The sequence below is a fragment of the Hippichthys cyanospilos genome, chromosome 6 (genome assembly GCF_059441005.1).
Source record: "Hippichthys cyanospilos isolate Australia breed blue-spotted pipefish chromosome 6, RoL_Hcya_1.0, whole genome shotgun sequence".
Taxonomy (NCBI): domain Eukaryota; kingdom Metazoa; phylum Chordata; class Actinopteri; order Syngnathiformes; family Syngnathidae; genus Hippichthys; species Hippichthys cyanospilos.
Window position 1 is genome coordinate 5,993,875 of NC_142374.1, and position 18,499 is coordinate 6,012,373.

Below are 18,499 nucleotides of genomic sequence, written 5' to 3' on the forward strand. Positions count from 1 at the left end.
AAGCTGTATAGGTGGTGGATTGATGTACATTTATGTAATTCATCAAACCAGTCAAGTAAACATTTTGTAGTCATTGTTGAGAAGCCAAATCCACTTGGGCACCCAATGAGACGCTTTCATTCCCAGTGTAAAAAGACAACGTACAGGTTGTGCTACATGACCAAAGCTTTAATGGTACACTAATGGACAGTACAGTTCGGATAGGTATGCTAGTGGTGTCGACGATGACACGGGACCGTGAAGTGTACGTAGGCAACGGTGCATGTGTGGCAGCGTTTAGTGCAGCGGGACGTTTCAGATCTGGGACGACTCCAACCACAGTGAGGTGGTTTTCAACCGGGCCTGCTGAGAGTCCAGCTTCAGCATTGTGGATACGGCTTCCTCAATCTTTGACAGCCACGCTCGCTGGAAAACAAATGGCCTCATGAATTCCTATCAGGTTCATATCCAAGCAGTGCTTATACATTTTTATATGATGATCCCCCAACTGAAGAAGCTTAATTGTTGGCACGGTTCACTTTTAAAGCAAATCGATCTCGATCCAGTGGAGCTTAGCCAGAAAAGCGTTTCGATAGCATGGAAGCAAATCTCCAAAGTTGAAGTGTGAATTTACCTTAGAAGCCTCGGACGCAGCCTGCAGGACGAACGCACCAATGCACTGCTGATAGCGGTTCTGGTGCGTAATTATGAAAGAATGAGGCAGCCCCGACGCTTTAGCAAAAAAAAAAAAAAAAGGCAAACATATCCATTAACGATAGAGACCTTATAACAAGCCCAGATGCATGGCGACACTTGTAATTACTTGAGGCATTGAGTTGATCAATGTTCCTGAGCTGGAGTCGGTCCAGAGAGATGGGCTGGTCGAGAACCGTGAAGGTGGATCCTTCCTTCAGCAGCTGGTCCAGCTCCAGGTTCTGCGCCAAGCGCAGGGAGTTGGTTTCTGGTCCGATGGACCTCTAAACACACCAGCAAGAGGGAATGTGTTTCATTATTGTTTACTTTTCATTGCAGTGGTTTTTTGTTTTGACTACGTAGTTTTTTTTTTTTTTTTTATTTAGCATCTTTTTTTTTTAATTGATGCAAAATATATAAAAAAGTCAATTGTACAATGAACTATAATTCTGATGAACTTTTTCCTTCTGTATAGAAGTACAGATGTTTAAGCTTATTTAAAAAGCATTTTCAATATATAGCTTTACTCTCGGTTGTTATAGCGAACATGACAACTACTGTATGTGCCTGCACACCTTCTTGTTCCGCTTGATCTTGGTGAGGAGCAGGAATTCATCAAAGAGGAACAGGTAGACATCTATGAGCTTGGCGTTTTCTGGAAGAGAGTCAAAAGAAAGCATTTCAAACGCTGGCCCAAATGCGTCTGAGAAACACACAAGCAGACCTGTGAGCACCAGTTTGCCGTCGTGGAGCAGACTTCTGTGAGAAATGAGGTTCTCCAGTGTCACCGCTTTCAGCAGATGTTTCACGGTCTGAAGAAGAAGCAATATACCGTGTAAGCTGGAAATCAACATTTAAAAACAATATTACCCCTGAACTCTGTAGGAAGGAAGTGCGAGCATGAGAAATAAACAGTGATATCTGATGTCAGTTTGATAAGATTTGTAGTTATTTACTGGAACTACAAGGCCAATACTGAATAGGGCTGAACAATTTGGAAGAGTTATTTAACCCATCCATCCATTCTTTAGCCGGTTTTATCCTCACCAGGGTAGCTGGCTTGCTGGTGCCTATCCCAGCCGTCTTCGGGCAGTTGGCGGTGGGACACCCTGGCCTGGTCGTCAACCCATCGTAGGGTACACAGAAACAAACAACCACTCACGCTCACAATTACATCTATAGAAAATTTGGAATGTCCAATACTTCTATCATACAAGTTTTTGGAATGTGGGAGGCGGCAGGAGTGCTCAGAGAAGACACATGTGGGCACAGGGAGAACATGCAAACTACACACAAAATGGCTGACGTACTAACCAGTCAGCCACCGTGATGGCTGTAATGTAACCCACTCCTATATATTACGATTTAATGCGTGATGAGTAAAATAGGCTAGTATTACCCAAAATATGGGCTCGTGAATCATGAATTAAGTCATGAGTCGTTTTAGCTTCTTGACTTTACAATAACTGACTTACAATCTTTTAAGCGTTCACTATGACAACTTCAGGAAATTCAATCATGCAAACAAAAGAGTGGCTTCATCGCTTCAGCTTTTAATGCACATCATCTTCAAAGTGCAGATGGCATTTTACTACGTTGCGATTTGAGTCAAGCATACTGTATGTGATCGGCTCTGGCAACAAGACTCCTTATGGGTATGGACATTCAAACAGAGTAATTCATATGGTCTAATTCTGATATAATAAATGGAGGTTTCGGGCTTACATTTCACCTCCTTGACGTATCGTCTGCCAAAAATCGCTTGTTTTTCTTATCGGTGTGTTTTCCAAATGAAATCTGCTTCAAGAATTTTGTGTCATAAGATGATTTGCCATCTGGTGGGTGGGCCCTATGGCATGAGACTTAAGTGGTATTTTACCATGGGCAATATGTAAATTGCATTTAACCACAAAAAGAAAATGAATGCCTTTGTTTGATTCAACATAATGCAAAAGAGGCGGCTCGGTGGTGCATTTTTCACGCCCGCCTCACAGTTCAGGGACCAGAGTTCAAATCCACCTGGCTCCGTCCTTCCTGTGTGGAGTTTGCCTCTTCTCCCCAAACCGCGCGGGTTCTCTCCGGTCACTCCGGCTTCCTCCCACACTCCAAAAACACGAATGGCAGGTGTACTGGACATACTAAACTGTCCCTAGGTGCGATTGGATGCGTGAATGGTTGTTCGTCTCTGTGTGCCCTGCGATTGGCCGGCAACCAGCTCAGGGTGTCTCCCGCCTGCTGCCCGAAGGCAGCTGGGATAGCCTGCGACCCTTTTCCGGATAAGAGGCTATCGAAATTGGATGGATAATGCAAAAGAAACACATTATCAATTCATTCGTATAATGTCCAGTTCAAATCTCATTGCGTGCATTATGGCCAATTGCAATGGTCTTTTCATCTTCAACATTGACAGTGTCCATATTGGATTTGAATTTTCATCCCATTTAAACAATAAGGCATAAAGGGGAACTGTCACTTTGCCACGGATGGTTCGTTTGTCCCTGATGTGCATGGCCGTGTCACGACTAGAAAATGTTACATGAAATGACTACATTGAGAAGTAAGCGAAACATTACATCATTTATATTGCGTGGCATTATTACATACTGTACAAGGCATTACAAATCATTTCCGCAAAATCCTGCTTCGTTATTCAATAAATCTCCTTGGATGGGAGGTGCTCACATATGAACAAAGGAGCACATGATATAATGATCATGTTTGTGACAACTGCCTTAGTGCATGCATGACTACCTTCAATTAAAAGTAGGACTAGAGTCATTATAGAAAGCGCAACGCCGATATTTATTCATTCCTGATTTTCGTGCATTCCAACTGCAAAATCACAACAGCCAACAATAACCTTGTGGTTGCCGGAAAACGAAAAAAGAGACCTTTAGGAGAATGCGTAGATAAAAATTCTCCATTTGCCACTTACACAAATGGTTATCGGTCAAGCTGCGGACCCTTATGCCAGAGCAGCTCACATACAGTATTTCCCAGCAGAGATGAACACCACTGAGCATCACCAACCTCAGGAATGAAGGCCCGCTTGTCCCGTTCCCACACAGGCAGCCACACCAGTGCGTCTCTCAGCTGTTTCACCTTCTGGTAGTTGTGCAGCCATTTCACCTTTCCCTCCAGGTCACCTTGGCGGTAAGACAATGTTACTATTCACAATAATTACTTTCTACTACTGGTGACGGGGTTCCAATTACACGGGAGACGACAAGTTCCCACGAAGGTTACTTGAGCTCGTGCAAAGACACTCGTCCATCTGAAGTGGCCTTTTTCATTTGTTACGCAATATTCGTTACTTTGCCATTCAAAAGCAGCTACACATTTGTGTCATTTCCCCCACTTATACTTCAATGTTAAATTTGAGGATTATTATTTATTTGGGGGGGCTTTTGCTACATTTTCTGCCCAAAACAAGGTATGAAAAAGGACATTATACACCAGAAGTGACGTGACGGAAGAATCTGGCATTATCTTGTGGCCACTCACTTGCTATCAAAGATTGTGTTTTTAATTGTTGTTTTAACAGTGGTTTATTTTGAATGTGATTCAAAACGAGTGCTACAAAAAAGTTTCAAGGAAGGCTCATTTCTACTCTATGTCAGCCATGCAAAAATTAACACTTGCATGACATGATAATTTAATGACAAATTGGGGGAAAAAAGCCCCCCCAAATTAAAAGCCAACAATGGAGTGCTTAAGCTCTTTCCAGTCGCACAGTTGGAGTCGAACGATCAGATAGGTGACTTCCGGGTTGTCTCGTCAATTATGATGAAGGAAAAACGTGGTGAAACTGAGTGTGTCTTGCAATGAGTGTGTGTGTAGTGAACAAAAAAAAACATGTACTGTAAAGGAAAAAAAAATCCCACTGACATTCAAATTGGGTCATTGGACAAGTGCATGTCACCCACAGCGCATTTCATATTTGCAAATAAATTATTGCCACAGTCTTATTTTGTCATCTTAAAAAGAATCTTGGTCAATATGTCGGTTCTCAAAATGACCCTTTAGGACAAATGCCTAACCACGCTTACTTTGGACGTTTGACTGCACTTTTTTTTTTTTTCCCGTAGCATTTCAAAACTTCAGCGTGTCCCAACTCGTCAACTGCCTATCAAATATGGGCGTGACAGCATGTTGATTAATTCGGGCCTACTGAAGAAATCCACCTCCGTCTATCTACGTGACACTCCTAATCACTGCACCCGAGCAACTCTGCCCTGCTTTCATGGTTACGGGAAGTATGCAATAAGTCAGCCACCCAGTGTGCAACTTTTTGACTCGACACATCAAGCGTCGCGCTCCAAGAGTTTGGAGCCCAAACCTGTTCTTATAGGCCTTCGGTCCTGATCAGTAATTCATATAGATGATAACATGACAGGTAGGGTGTGGCGCAAAGTTCACCTTGTCGGTGAGAATCGGGCGCACGCCGTACAAAAACATGCATTGGTCTTTTGTTTTGAGTGGACGACGATGAGGAGGCGCTCACATATAGCCACGTCCACTTGCTCCGCTACCGCCTGCACATCTCTGCTTTCCTCCTCCGCGTGGAACCTCCTCGCGATGTTCCGCAAAAGCAGTGGGTACCGGGTTAACCTGTGCAGCGGCGCCACCAGCAGATCGCGCAGTTGCAACCTGCGGCACTGCTTGTTGCTCTCACACCACTCCGGAACAAAACACACAGAGGGCGAGTAACAATTTGAGACCAAGAAGTGATGGGGGACAAGAATAGGGACAAATATTGAGGAATACAAATAAACAGCGCGGTCAAAGTGCAAGGTGCTCTGAAAACTTAAATATTTTATTGATCCCAGGGGGAATTTGTGAGCTCTGACGCACGGTGTAAGTGCCCTCGTGTACCTTGACGTAAGACCCAAAGTCCTCTCTGGGCTTGAGGCTGTCCAGATAAAGCAAAGCTGTGGAGTAGTTGAGGCAGTATTTCTGCAAGCAGTGGCATATGCTCTCCCGGAAAGCCTGCCAGCAGATCGCAATACCGCATCAGCCGGTACAAAGCAGATAAACGTGTCATAAAACCAGATGAGATTGTCTGGATACGTCTAAGGCCGTACATCCAAAAAAAAAAAGTTGGTACTTCCATTTAAGGAAGAAACTCACACCAAGGTCACTGACAAAGGATATTTACCAACATAATTTTTTAGACTTGATTAAAATGAGTTAGATTATGCTCGGTGCCACCGGGGTCCTTGAACACAGCGCAAGCGTTTAAGTGTCCTCAAAAACAAGCGTTTGAAACATTTGAACTCGACACAAAATCAAAAATATCATTCCTTCCTAAAGCTTATTTATTATGGCGCAATTTGTAAACAACCAAAAATGATTATAACACCGTTTCCCAAGAGCATGCACATTAATAAAATGGTTTTCTTTCTGCAATTTATCTGACAACATTGAGTCCAAACTTCAAACATGATTGCCAAGCAAAAGAGGTATGAATGAAACATTTTCAAGCCTTCAGTGTGATGGTCGTATAGCTCCCTGGTGTCAAATTTCCAATCCAATAAATCCTATTTGCAAGCATTTAGGAATGAATGCATGGTGCAATTTTGAACCTATGTCTTGTTTTGACAATCTACGGTCATTTTTAGCCCTCTAGTGATTTGAATGCTTTTTGTTAGATTTATCATGATCAATGGCCCAAATCGGGTTGAAATTGATACAGAGGGGTTGATAAACACATCATAGTGCAACTTGGAAGAGTCATTTGCCACTTGTGTGTCATTCCCCATCAAAATATGAACATGCAAAAATTAAAACCACACATTTGAATGATTTCAGAGCACTAACAATTTGGGAATTAATTTTGGGAGGTATGTTGGCATTTTACTAACATAATCTACAAATAAACCAATTATAATGAAACATTACTGTCCATCTATTGAAGCTTTCTCTTGATATGTCATCTAATGTTATTTTGCTCATAGCTGCGTGTTTGCACGCAAGGTTAGAAGCAGCTGGCACACAGGTTCCTGTCCTCCCTTGAACGTTGTGGCTGTCTGCATTGTTTGTCACATAATGTCAGCTCATTTAAAAGACACCAACGCATGAGCCTGATGTATTGAATAGTCTCAACGACATCAAATGTTTTAGGGAGAGGCTCGTGGGAAATCATGAGTCACCCGGCAAAGCCTTTCTTCGAAATGTGACTCAGTGGGGGCATTTTATTTGTCCACGTCTGACTTCATCTACTTGCCTAACGAAACCCAAATGATTTTGTCAAAGGGAAAAAAAATAATACTAATTAAATTCGCCATCTTAGAATCAAGCCAAGGTGGTGGTAAAAAATCTTTGGCTAATATGTAATAAATGTAGAAATGAACGAGTGACGTGGACCGAGTCTTACTTTGCTCAGCAGGTCCAGCAGAGCGGCTCGGTTACCATCGGTGACATCCAACGAGTCCTTGATGACGCGCAGCATATTGTTAAGGAAACCAAAGCTCACCTGCAATCAAAGACATTGCGTGTCCAGTGACTATGCAGTATTATTTGTATGGTACAAAGACATTCTTCCTGTGGCATCAAGGCATATAATAAAACCTTTATCACAATCCGCAAATGGGTGTAAATAAATGAGCAAGCCACAGTATTAAGTCGACATTCTATAATGTCATTTCTAAACTGGTGGAAGTGACTAATATGATTAATCTTGCTTTCTTGCAGGAGCAAAAGCCAAACGCCAGACGAGACCTCGATAATGTGACGTTTGCGCTGATTTATTGATGCGATAGGTGCAACGTTATCAGGCCCTCTTGCTATGTTTGCATTAAAGCTCACCAAGCAAAGCTCACTGAGGTTCGCAAACAGCCTCCAGCCGTCGATATCAGCCAGGCAGGTCCTCATCTGAAGGTTTGTGAGCGTAGCCAGAAACACCTGAATGCAACAACAGATTCATGCAATCGGCTTAGACTTGTTTATAATCTTCAGCTCAGAGGAAAGACAAGCGAAAGACTTTATCAGGAATTCAAAGGGAAAATCTGAAGAACAAAGTAGCAGGTGTTGGGTTTTTCTTTGGGTATGGTGTGTTTATTTGTGGTCCTGTGTGGGCATTTCCGTGTGTGTGTGTGTGCATTAAGAGGCATTGTGCGGAGGAAATCACCTCTTTGAGAACCATGAGCTGATCCAGGAAGTAAACACACTCGCTGGTGAAGAGCTCCCAGATGGCCTCTTGTCTCTTAAAGCCCACAGGGTCAGACGTAGCGCTCCACTGGGAAGACTGATCCTGCAGGAACTCTGCAACGGAATAGTCCTGTACAAAAATGACCAAAATTTTATCATCTCATGCCAAGCAATTTGCTTCAAGAGAGTGAGCCAATCGCATCGAAACTTCCCCATGGTATCGATTGTTTATGTAGAACGTTCTGTGACGTTCCTCCCACCACGCACGTGCAGTGTGTATTGATAATTACTGTATATGTTGGCCGCTGCTCTAAAACGGGTTTGCCGCATGCGGCTCTTTAGTGCTGTCTCGGTGGTTCCCTGGAGATTTTCAGAAATGTATGTAAAAGGAAAAGAAAATATATTTTTTAATATGGTTTACAAACATTTTTAATGGTTTCCAAAACCGAAAAAATGAGAAGAATAGCGAATTTCAACATTTCTGTCAATAAAGATTTGTGTAATAGTTGTGACGCACGTTTCAGCGGCTGTTGCAAAAAACAAAAAACAAAAAAACAGTGTTTGACCATGGATGCAAAAGGGAAAAAAAAAGACCTTCTAGTTTTTGGACTGAATCATTTACTTTCATTGCCATTATGGAAGGATTTCCTGTACGTTTGCTTTCTGATGAGTTGATAAATAACAAAAAACTCTCACATGCCCGATGTTAAGAAGCTGCCCAATGATGTCCGAAAACAGAAGTCTTTTTAACGGGTAAGAACAAAATCCTGTCGTAGACACATACTTAGTAATAATTGGCTGTTTTTATACAAGGATTTTCTGTTTTTTTCGTCAGTATGTATTTGGAATGGCAACTCCGGATATCACTGTGTTTTGTTGTTCAGGTCATAGGGTGGCGTTCTATTTTGTTTCGTTTTTTTTAATTCTCAAAATTAAAATGACAACATAAACATAAATTTGATTCCTTTATTGTATCTCTATGATCTCATCAATGCAATAACATATATAATATAAATATATGATTATATTATAATATAAAAAATTGTAATTGAAATTCAAATTAAAACACCATCGTACGGCAGAGTAGGCACATGATACGTCATTCTCTCCAGGATGCATGCGTTGTAGGAGAAAATAAACATTTAATCATTAAGGCTCATTATTGTAGCCTACTTAGTCATTTGATATAATATAATATAGACCTTCTTTACCTTGCCTTCATGATAAGGCTTACGAAATGAGGGGTTTCAAATTTTTCTGGCTCCAGAGAGATTTTGTTTTATTTTATTGGTTCAATGTGGCTCTTTCATCATATCGGGCTCGCGACACCTGGTCTAGAAAATCAGGTTCTTGCACAACTTGTTATTTCAGAGTAGCACGTTTCACGCCAAATATATTTGGATGTATCCGCATCTCGACTTGAATATTGCATCGACTGAAAACAGCTCGCAGCACAGAGGCATGTTTACACAACAAATAGTGTCGTGCATGAGGTGTTGCTGACGGAGGGCATTTTTCACCTTATACTTTTGAAGGTCACAGTTCCTCCAGTCCTGGATTTGTGCTGTGGAGAGATATCTTTCAATATCCGACACCGAAGTGCTTGTTTGGGACTTCCCTTTAGTCTGAAAGTTTGGGGAAAAAAAAGTGCGTGAATGAGTGCATGTTACTCAATGCGCTGGCGTGCAGTTGTGCCCATTTAAGTCCAGTCATGCATGATCAAAAATTCAACAAATCAAATTTGCCTCTACTTTGGGCATTTTCACCAAATGCAAACTCAAATAGGAAAAAACGATGAGGAAGCATATTCATTTGCTTGGTAAAATGGGTCAGAACACAATGTTGAAACCTCAACAAACACACGCTCGCCCACACACACGAAAATACATCAACAGAAACAATGAACACAAAAGCAGCTAAGTGAGACTTACTGTGCTACGCCTTGAAAAAGGCCACTTTGACTTCTTTGTATCTGTAAAAATAATACATAAAGTGGTGATGAGTACAAAGGGAACTCAAAAAATAGAAGAATATCTAAAACTAAATAATGTGCTAAGAGAGGAGTGTCAAACATACGGTCCGCGGGTCAGTTCTGGCCCGCAAATGGGTTTAATCCAGCCCGCAAGATGACTTTGCAAAGTATAAAAATGAGCTGAATATCGAAATGAAAAACTTGAAATACTTTACGATTAATAGTAATGTTAATATTTTATGATTATTAGTGATGTTGTAATTGTTTTATTTTGGGCAGTATTAAAAAACAAAAATACATTTGAAGTTGTTGTTTTAAAGTTACATAAATGAATACCATGATTGTATTGGTCCAGTCCACTTGGGTATAGCTTTTCCACCATATGGCCCGCTGCCTTAAATGAATTTGACACCCCTGTGCTAAGGGAAGTGTAGTTAGAAATCACTTGGCCTTTTAGAGAGCTTAGTTTGATGGGATTGATGACTGACAAGATTAAAATTGCTAACCGATCATCACAAAAATGCACCCACTGAAACTTTTAGAAGAATGCATCTCCGTTATAAAAATGCTAAAGCGAATTGCAACGTAAACCTCTGCAAGCACACCAAAAAGCAGGAAAGTGCGTGTGATTGTTGAGCATAACTGGCAGATAAAGGCAAGAGAAACTTGGCCTGATACAGTATGTTGTGAGGAAGCATTTAAGTGAAAGTTATCTTTGGTATTCTGCCGAGATGGTGTGACACATTACACGATCGCGGGAGGATTTTTGTTTTGTTTGTGTTTGCCTTTTACCGGAAAAGTCGTTAAGCATGTCAGCTGCTCCATTGGATACAAACAGATCTCCAGGTGAAACATCCAAGCCCGGTAAACTGACCACGACAGAGCTTCGTCTCCTTTCCTCCAGCCTGAAGTAGATGAAAAAATCTAAGTGAGGTCATCTTTTACCTAAATTAAATAAGGACACAAAAACGCTTCATGCTTTTAGATAGAGACAGCTTTGATAGAGGCAATACTTCCTGTGCGTCAGGAGGAAATAACTAAATTCCATTTATCATTCTTCTTGAAATGCCACTGAAATACCATCTTCACTGTGCAGCAAATTGGCTATTTACAACAGTACTAGTCTAGAAATAAACAGTGAGTGCTATGCTTCTGGTCTTTTGACCAGAGCCAGTTTCCAAGATTAAGAACAACACCATAATCTTGGTGTATATTCAGTTATCAAGTCATTTCTATGTTAATGAGTGGGGAGGAGAAGTGTACTATTTTGCCCAGGGCAGGGCTCATGCAGCTAGCGCTCAAGCATTTTCATGTACTTATCGTCTGCTGCGACCGGGAGCAAGAGAGAGACTAAGCATGAGCATATCATAACAAATGTCATTCAGTCAAGCTGTAAAGTAAATGTGTCATTTCACACATACAGTACGACCAGTTTGAGAGCTGAACAGGTTAGTTCAGTAGTTGCAGGGTTTTGGTTTTTTTTACATTCCCACAAATGCTCTCGTTGCAAAGCATATCCAAATGTGTCTAAAGTGTGATGATGGACTCTACACGAGCAATAATCACTCTATCCTTCAATCCCATTGGAACAACACGCAGACAGGCTGGTTGGGAAGGAGCAAAGGTTCACTTAAAGCAGCAGCCTGACATGTCGTGACGGTTGGCCAGTGACCCTTGAGAGCTCTCAGTGGTTTCACTTCCTAACACTGACAAAAGCTTCAGCGCAACAACACTGATGAAAGCCGATCACAGTTTCCAGCGCACCGTAAAAATCTTGGTTAAAACTATATGCGCTCTGGCTGAACGTCAAACTAATAGCAAAGCTCTACTGCATATACACAGTTAGCGATCATATTAATAAATGCGAGAGGAAGTATGAGCAAGAGGAGCATTAGTTTGCCTCAGCCTGTGATAGCATGCAAAACAGCAATGGTGTTTTTTTTTTCCCACCTTCCTCGTAGCGCACAATGAGTTCTGAGGTTACTTTTCTCTCAACTGTCAAACTGGTACAAATGCCCGCGGGCGGGAATCAGTGCATTCGGATCAGTTAGAGCCATTCACCCTTGTTGAACTTTGACAGTGGAAACCGATCCTTTCAGGTAAAGTAATACTGAGTGTCAAGGTTAAAAGAGATAATGGCGAGTGGGCCGCAGCACCTGAGGAGGATACGGGGCTAATGAGATTGGCAAGAAGGGCACGAACACTGCCTGCAAACCAGGTCAGAGCGTGAGCGTGCGCTTCATTCCGCAGCATCCTCACAATGACGCGCTGTTGCTTTGTGGCCACTCAGAAAGCTTCCTCTGTGTCCATTGAGGGCACATGTAAAAATGGCCGCTTTGTTCCCCCGCTCAACAAGAGAAATAATGATGCACGAAAACAAAGCTCGCGCCGCCAATGCCTTCGCGGGGCTCCGCCACTGTAAGTAGTGCCAGCGTGCAATTAAAGAGACAATAGCTGCCTAATTATCCAGCCGGGGAACAGCCTCGTCGCCCATTAGGAGGGGTGTGGGTGGCAATAAGAGAAAACAGCATTAATGAGGGTTTGTCTAGTCCACACATAACCATGGGACTCTCAAAACTTAACTGTGCTCCTCTAACAAAGACATGAATGACAAAGAACGCTCGCTGGGGCTCCTTAAAGCGGAGGTCCCATCATCAATGCTCGCGAGTGCCCAGTTGACATAAGGCAAGGCCCTGGAGTGTTGGAACAAGATGGGGCGGATTATGTTTTTGTGCCCATGCCCAGTCATAACAGAGCCAGCTCATTGTGACAATTACAGACTATTCAAAAGGAGGGAGGAAGGCTATGTTCATACACGCCAAACATTCAAAAAGGTTTCACTCAAAAGGCATTACAGTACAGGCCAAAATTTGGACACACCTTCTCATTCAAAGTACTTTCTTCGTATTCGTGACTACATCGGATATTCCTTGTCTTCTTGCAGGCGTCAAAACTATGAATTAACACACGTTGACTTATGGACTAAACAGAAAAGGGTCAAATAACTGAAAACGTGTTTTACACTCTAGTTCCTTCAAAATAGCCACTCTTCGCGCCGATTACTGCTCTGCGCAATTGGCATTGTCTCGATCAGCTTCGAGAGGTGGTCATCTGAAACGGTTTTCCCTTCACCTATGTGCCTTATGGGTTCATTAATGCTTTATCAATAGGGTTAGGACGTTCAGAAGTCGTTAATACACAGCCATCAGCCCTATTGTACAACTTAAAATTCAAATTGCAGACAACAGTTGAAATTTATATTATGGTAAGAACCAGTTAAATAAACACGTGTGCATAATCAATACTTTAAGAATCCGAATGAGAAGGTGCGTGTATGGGAATGATGCCCACTCAGCATGGCGCACACTCACCTATTGGGGTGCTGCTCCTTCTCCTGCAAAAAACAAACAAACAAACAAAAACATTTGAGTCAGTGGCAAATTTCAAGATCAAATTGGAAGGGGCATTACCTGTTAAGACTTTAATCATATATTCCTGAGCTTTGCCTTTGAATGAATACAGCATTTGCCAGACAATTAAAGGGGAAGTCAACCCCAGAATTTTCTTTACAATTATATGTTCTACGCGTCCCCACAACTAAAACAGTATTCAGATGAATATTATATACGTTACGTTACTGGGCAACGATTGACCTTCACCTGAGCGTCTGTGATGTCATTTGACCGCAAGTGGAAAAATATCCACCTCCTGGTGGATTTTGCTGCTTAATTCATATTGCACAAAAGCAACATGAATCAGAGTAGTGGGAGTTAAGATTTATCCGGACGTGCATTTATGTTCTTTCCCTTCGCCCCATGTGCCAGAACCCTAGGTTTTGTGGAATGAGTCAAGTAGTTTTTTAGCCTAATCCTGCTTACAAGCAGTGATGAAAACTTAACCTTGGCAGAGGTAACGACGCTATAGCTTTGTTTTTCCGTACGCTCGGCATTCCGCTGCTAATGCAGAGGGCTGTTCTCGCGAATGCCGCCATTATATCACTTTCAAAGACATTCAAATTTGAAACAGTGTTTTAAGTGGTCGCTCGGATTCCAAAGCCTCATGATATCTGAGGAGAATGCCCCTACCCTATTGAGAATGTGCCGTGGTGAATAGCGGGAGCCGATGAAAAGATCTCCTATTATCTTGTTCCATCGCTCACTGACCCCTCCATTATTAGGTGACTGCTGACGGCCGTGAATGGGGGCCCAGGGAGAGCACTTCCCAGGCCTCTCCGGGCAGCGGGCTCGGTCCAAGCTGTCAGTGCATGTAACTGCTGATTCATTGGCTGTCAAAAGCCTGCATTGTGGATGACCACCGCAGGGGGCAAGGAAGAATGAGCATGATAGGACTTCCACTGGGGAGGAATGTGTAACAATTTAATTTACAGGCTGTGGATTAAAATCCGCACCGGACTACAGCACACAGAGGCCTGGGTTCAATTCCCTCAAGTGGCATCGGGTTATGGGTGGGAGGAGTCCCCGCCTCCACCTGAAGCTTTTCAAGGAAACTTATTCCTCGTCGTCTAAAACAAAAATTCACAGTGTGTATCCTTGCCTGTGATATAATCAAATCAAAATACCCCTAGGATCAACAATTACAACACACTTCTCAGTCTCTTTAAGGGAAATAAAATCTACATGTTTGGAGGGTGCATTCCTGTCTAATGCAAATGAGCCATCACTCACCCAACGTAGGGCATGCTCATGTCAGGTACGGTATTTGTAAACATGATGACTTGGGTGTAAAAAGAAGAATTACAACGTCTGACGATTTACAATCAACAATCAAATGTCAAAAAATTGTTCCGTCCAAGCAAACGAAAGCTCTCCACACAACTTCTCTAAGGCTTTTGGAAAGTTGCCCATTCATCCATTGTATGTGCGAGTCATTACTGGTGTAGGCTTCAATCTGATGGGTTATAAGCAAGTTTCTGATGATGATAGAACAAAAATCAGCTTATATTTTTCCAATTTAAAATGTTTTAAATAGAACATTTCTCTGCTGCAGTGGCGCACACGGCAGTGGGAGCATCGCTCCACCAGAACCAGCAAAGTTTAGATTTAATAGAGAACAGCCACAAAAATCCATTCATTTTCCCGAGCAGCCTCTCCTTACCGGGCCGCAAGCTTGCTGGTGCCTGTCCCAGCTGTCAACGGGCAGTAGGCGGGGTATACCAAAAATTGTGCCCGCCAATTTCAGGGCACACAAAGACAAAAATATATATATATAATCCCACTCACAATCATGCCTATGGACAATTGTGTGTCCAATGCACCCGCCATGCATGTTTTGGATTTGTTGAAGGAAGCGCCGAAGTGCCTGGAGACAACCCATTGGAAGAACATGCAAATTCCACAAAGAGATTCCGGTGCGAGCTAAAACATCCATACACCCATCCATCCATTTTTTACAGCCACTTATCCTCACTAGGGTGGCAGGCTTGCTGGCGCCTATCCCAGCTAACTTCAGGCCGCAGGCGGGGGACACCCTGAACTGGTTGCCAGTCGATTAGAGGGCACATAGAGACCCAACAACCATTCAAGCACCTAATCACACCTAAGGACAACTTTTAGTACGTCCAATACACCTGCCATGCATGTTTTTGGAGTGTGGTAGGAATGCGGGCTTGGGGAGAACATGCAAACGCCACACAGGAAGGGCGGAGCAATGTGAATTTCAACTCAAGTCCCTGAACTGTGAGGCGGACGTGTGAACCAATGATCCACAGAGCCGCAGGAACAGAATAGTACCTCAATAATTAAATTAAATATATATATTTTTTGGGAGGAACAATGTCATTTTAATGTCCTCTTCAGGAGAACTATCTTCCCAGGGCTACAAATTGACATGACACATTGTGACAGGCTGAACAATTAAATACTTTACAAATAGGTGGGAGAAGGTACAGTCAACCTGTTTATCCACCTGTTGCCATTCTTAACAGAGTAATGGTTTATACTGAGAGTACATCAGCTTTGAATTCAATTAAACAGGCCAAGACTTCACTTGAAGTGCATTTGAGGGTAAATCGAATTAAGATTTTTATTTTTTCAGGGTATGTGTTGCTTTTTGGGAGATACTTCTGGCATTGTTTTTCCTCTTACTTCTTTGACTTTTTTCATATAAAATATGCACCTTGGCTCTGTAAAGGTGGGGAACGTCTGGTCTAGTGGCATGCCTGGAATATGCTAAATAGTTTGTCCAACCCAGAAGTTAAGATGGGGCATTATTTACTTTTGATGTTAGTCTAAATAATGTTACTGCTGTCGGAATCGACTGGAATGATAAAAAAGTGCATCTTATCCAGATGGCGTACAGTGATACAGTGTTAAAAACAAAACAACTTGGGTTAACGCAAGGCTCCTAACTTATTTTTTGCAATGCACTCCCAGGAAGGAGAAAGCAACCCCCCCCCCCCCCCCACACACACACACACACACACACACACAATATCATTATACGCCACTGAACACACACACACACACACACACACACACACACACACACACACACACACTTTCTGCAGTGACTGTAAATAAGGTCATTATATATAAGAATGTGCAAGTATACCTCTTTTTAGCATTAACAAAAGAAAAAAGTAACACACTTACGACAAATGTTAATATTTAAGCTTAAAAGTTAACTTTTAAGGATGTTCCTTGTGGGCATCGGCGCCTCCCCAGGGGGGCCCGCCCCATTATTTGAGAAGCACTGGGTTAACGCAAAATTTCAAGGCAACAGAGCTATCACATGGAAATTGTTTTGAAGCTTTTAAATTGCTTGCGTAGTTGTGCTAACTGTTGCCATGAATGACCATTTAAGTTGTTCCAACTTAAATTACAGTTCTAACCCCCCCCCCCACACACAAAAAAAACAACAAGTTGCGTTCTTTTTATAGGATAAATGTAGCCCACCATGTTTTCCACATACAAAAACACCACTGCTCACCTGTAATTCACTATCAGGAAATCCAAAATCTTTCATAATAGTGGGATGAGCGCTTCGACATTGTGGCTTCATGGAAGCGATACCATTGTCCATGGTCTTTGATCTATAGGATCTGGTTCTCTGTCGGCCACAGGATGAAATTGGCGGATGTTCATGACAGATCTCGCCTGCAGACAGGAGGGGGCTTGTGGCTAGGGGAGACTTTACTCTGTGTAAAGTCGATGACAGGCATACAGTGGAGGTCTCTTCCTGGGTGCTTTCCATCCTTGCGGGATCCTGGGAGTTTAAAACGGGGCGCCTGGTGCTCCTCATCCTCCTCAGGGTGGGAGAGGTAGAGATGCGTCCGGGAGCCTGCCGGTCGAACGGGAAGAAAGGCGCTACCACGCCATCGGGATCGAGCAAAGGTGAATGCCTCAGCTTGGAGTGTGTCCGTGTGAGATCGATGTGCATAATCACCGGATTGCTGGTTTGACTCTCCTTGTGCTCAAAAGGCCCCCGATCGGTTTGTGTCTCTGCATTTGCCACTCCTGGAGCGACAACTTCATTTTCCACCCATTCAATGTAACTCCAGTCCAACTTTTCAACATTCTCATCCTTGTCTTTCATGACAGCATGCTTCATTGTAGACATTTTCGCCTCACAGACATCGTAGTGCAGCAGGCTTTGCGAAAGTGCGGGGTTGAGGAGTCTGGGATGCTGAGCCTCCTCTGATTATAGGTCAGATCCTGCGCATTCCGACATAATTCACACCAAAACGCCTCAAAATCCTGGAGAGTGAAAATTGGGGGGACAAATGAGTCACTTGACTACTGGTGAAACAAATACAGTCTCCGGGCACAATATTCTTCTTAATATCCTAACAGCGCACAACACTGAGAATTCACGTGAGCCTCCTCTCCATGGCTACTCTAAAACAAAGGTCTTAAACGGTGGGACCTAGCCGAAGGCAACAAAGTGGATTACAAGGTTTTTTTTCCATGTGACAAAGGCGCGACACAAAAGCGTGGCAGACGGGGCTGCTCGCGGTTACTTCACGGATGTGAGAGATCCAACGGGATATACTTGCGAGATTAAGTCAACTTCCCCGCTACTGACGTGACAAAGTTTCATTGTTTCATTTAAAACCGAGACACCTGCTTCGGTCTAGTCCACGAGGTAACAAAGGAATTCGGCGACGTCTTTGCAAACACGAGTCGTGCTGCGTGCACACTAGCTCATTAAAGTGGAATGAAGTCAGGTGTACTTACATGCGTGGAACGTTAATGCCAAGACGACAAAACAAGTGGCGTCCGACTGGGAAGGAGGGTGGGGGGCGCGTGACCCTGGCAGGGGCGTCCTGGTCAGCTCGGACAGCGGCAAAAGCCAAAATGCCTCAATTTTATTTTATTGAGAGGGAGAAAATGTCTATGTGAGCCTGTTGTCCTCTGACAAAACGAAACGACTATATGCAAAATGAAGAAGCGGGTGCCGTTGACTACAAGTGGGCGTGGAGACTTTGGCAAGCCAAACTTGAATAAGTAAAGGTGAGACTTAGCACCGCCTGTATGGAAACCATTTGTGACCAGCAGGCGCATTCATATCCAGACCTCTTTGTTTGCTCCATCAATTATGTGCAAACCTTTCAATCGTTTTATGATTGTATACTTACTTGCACCGATTTATCTTTTAAATGGAAAGGCGTTTTTTTAAAGCGTTGGCACGGCAGTGAATATTTGAAGGACTACACAACTTGGAGTAGCATACAAAAAATGCTTTTGT

General features: G+C 42.8%; 1 protein-coding gene across 1 annotated transcript; it reads right to left on the reverse strand.

The window, feature by feature from the left end:
• Positions 1 to 147: 147 nt before the first annotated feature.
• plekhg7 (pleckstrin homology domain containing, family G (with RhoGef domain) member 7) lies at positions 148 to 18,200 on the reverse strand. Its single transcript, XM_088416712.1, has 17 exons — positions 17,989 to 18,200; positions 16,742 to 17,508; positions 13,165 to 13,187; positions 10,586 to 10,698; positions 9,753 to 9,793; positions 9,342 to 9,446; positions 7,802 to 7,951; positions 7,480 to 7,575; positions 7,049 to 7,147; positions 5,548 to 5,661; positions 5,177 to 5,351; positions 3,703 to 3,818; positions 1,397 to 1,484; positions 1,248 to 1,327; positions 803 to 956; positions 614 to 711; positions 148 to 405 (listed from the first exon to the last, which is right to left on the reverse strand). The coding sequence occupies exons 2-17, from the start codon at positions 17,369 to 17,371 to the stop codon at positions 295 to 297; spliced, it is 2,193 nt and encodes a 730-aa protein (XP_088272838.1). The 5' UTR covers positions 17,372 to 17,508; positions 17,989 to 18,200; the 3' UTR covers positions 148 to 294.
• Between the last annotated feature and the right edge of the window lie 299 nt (positions 18,201 to 18,499).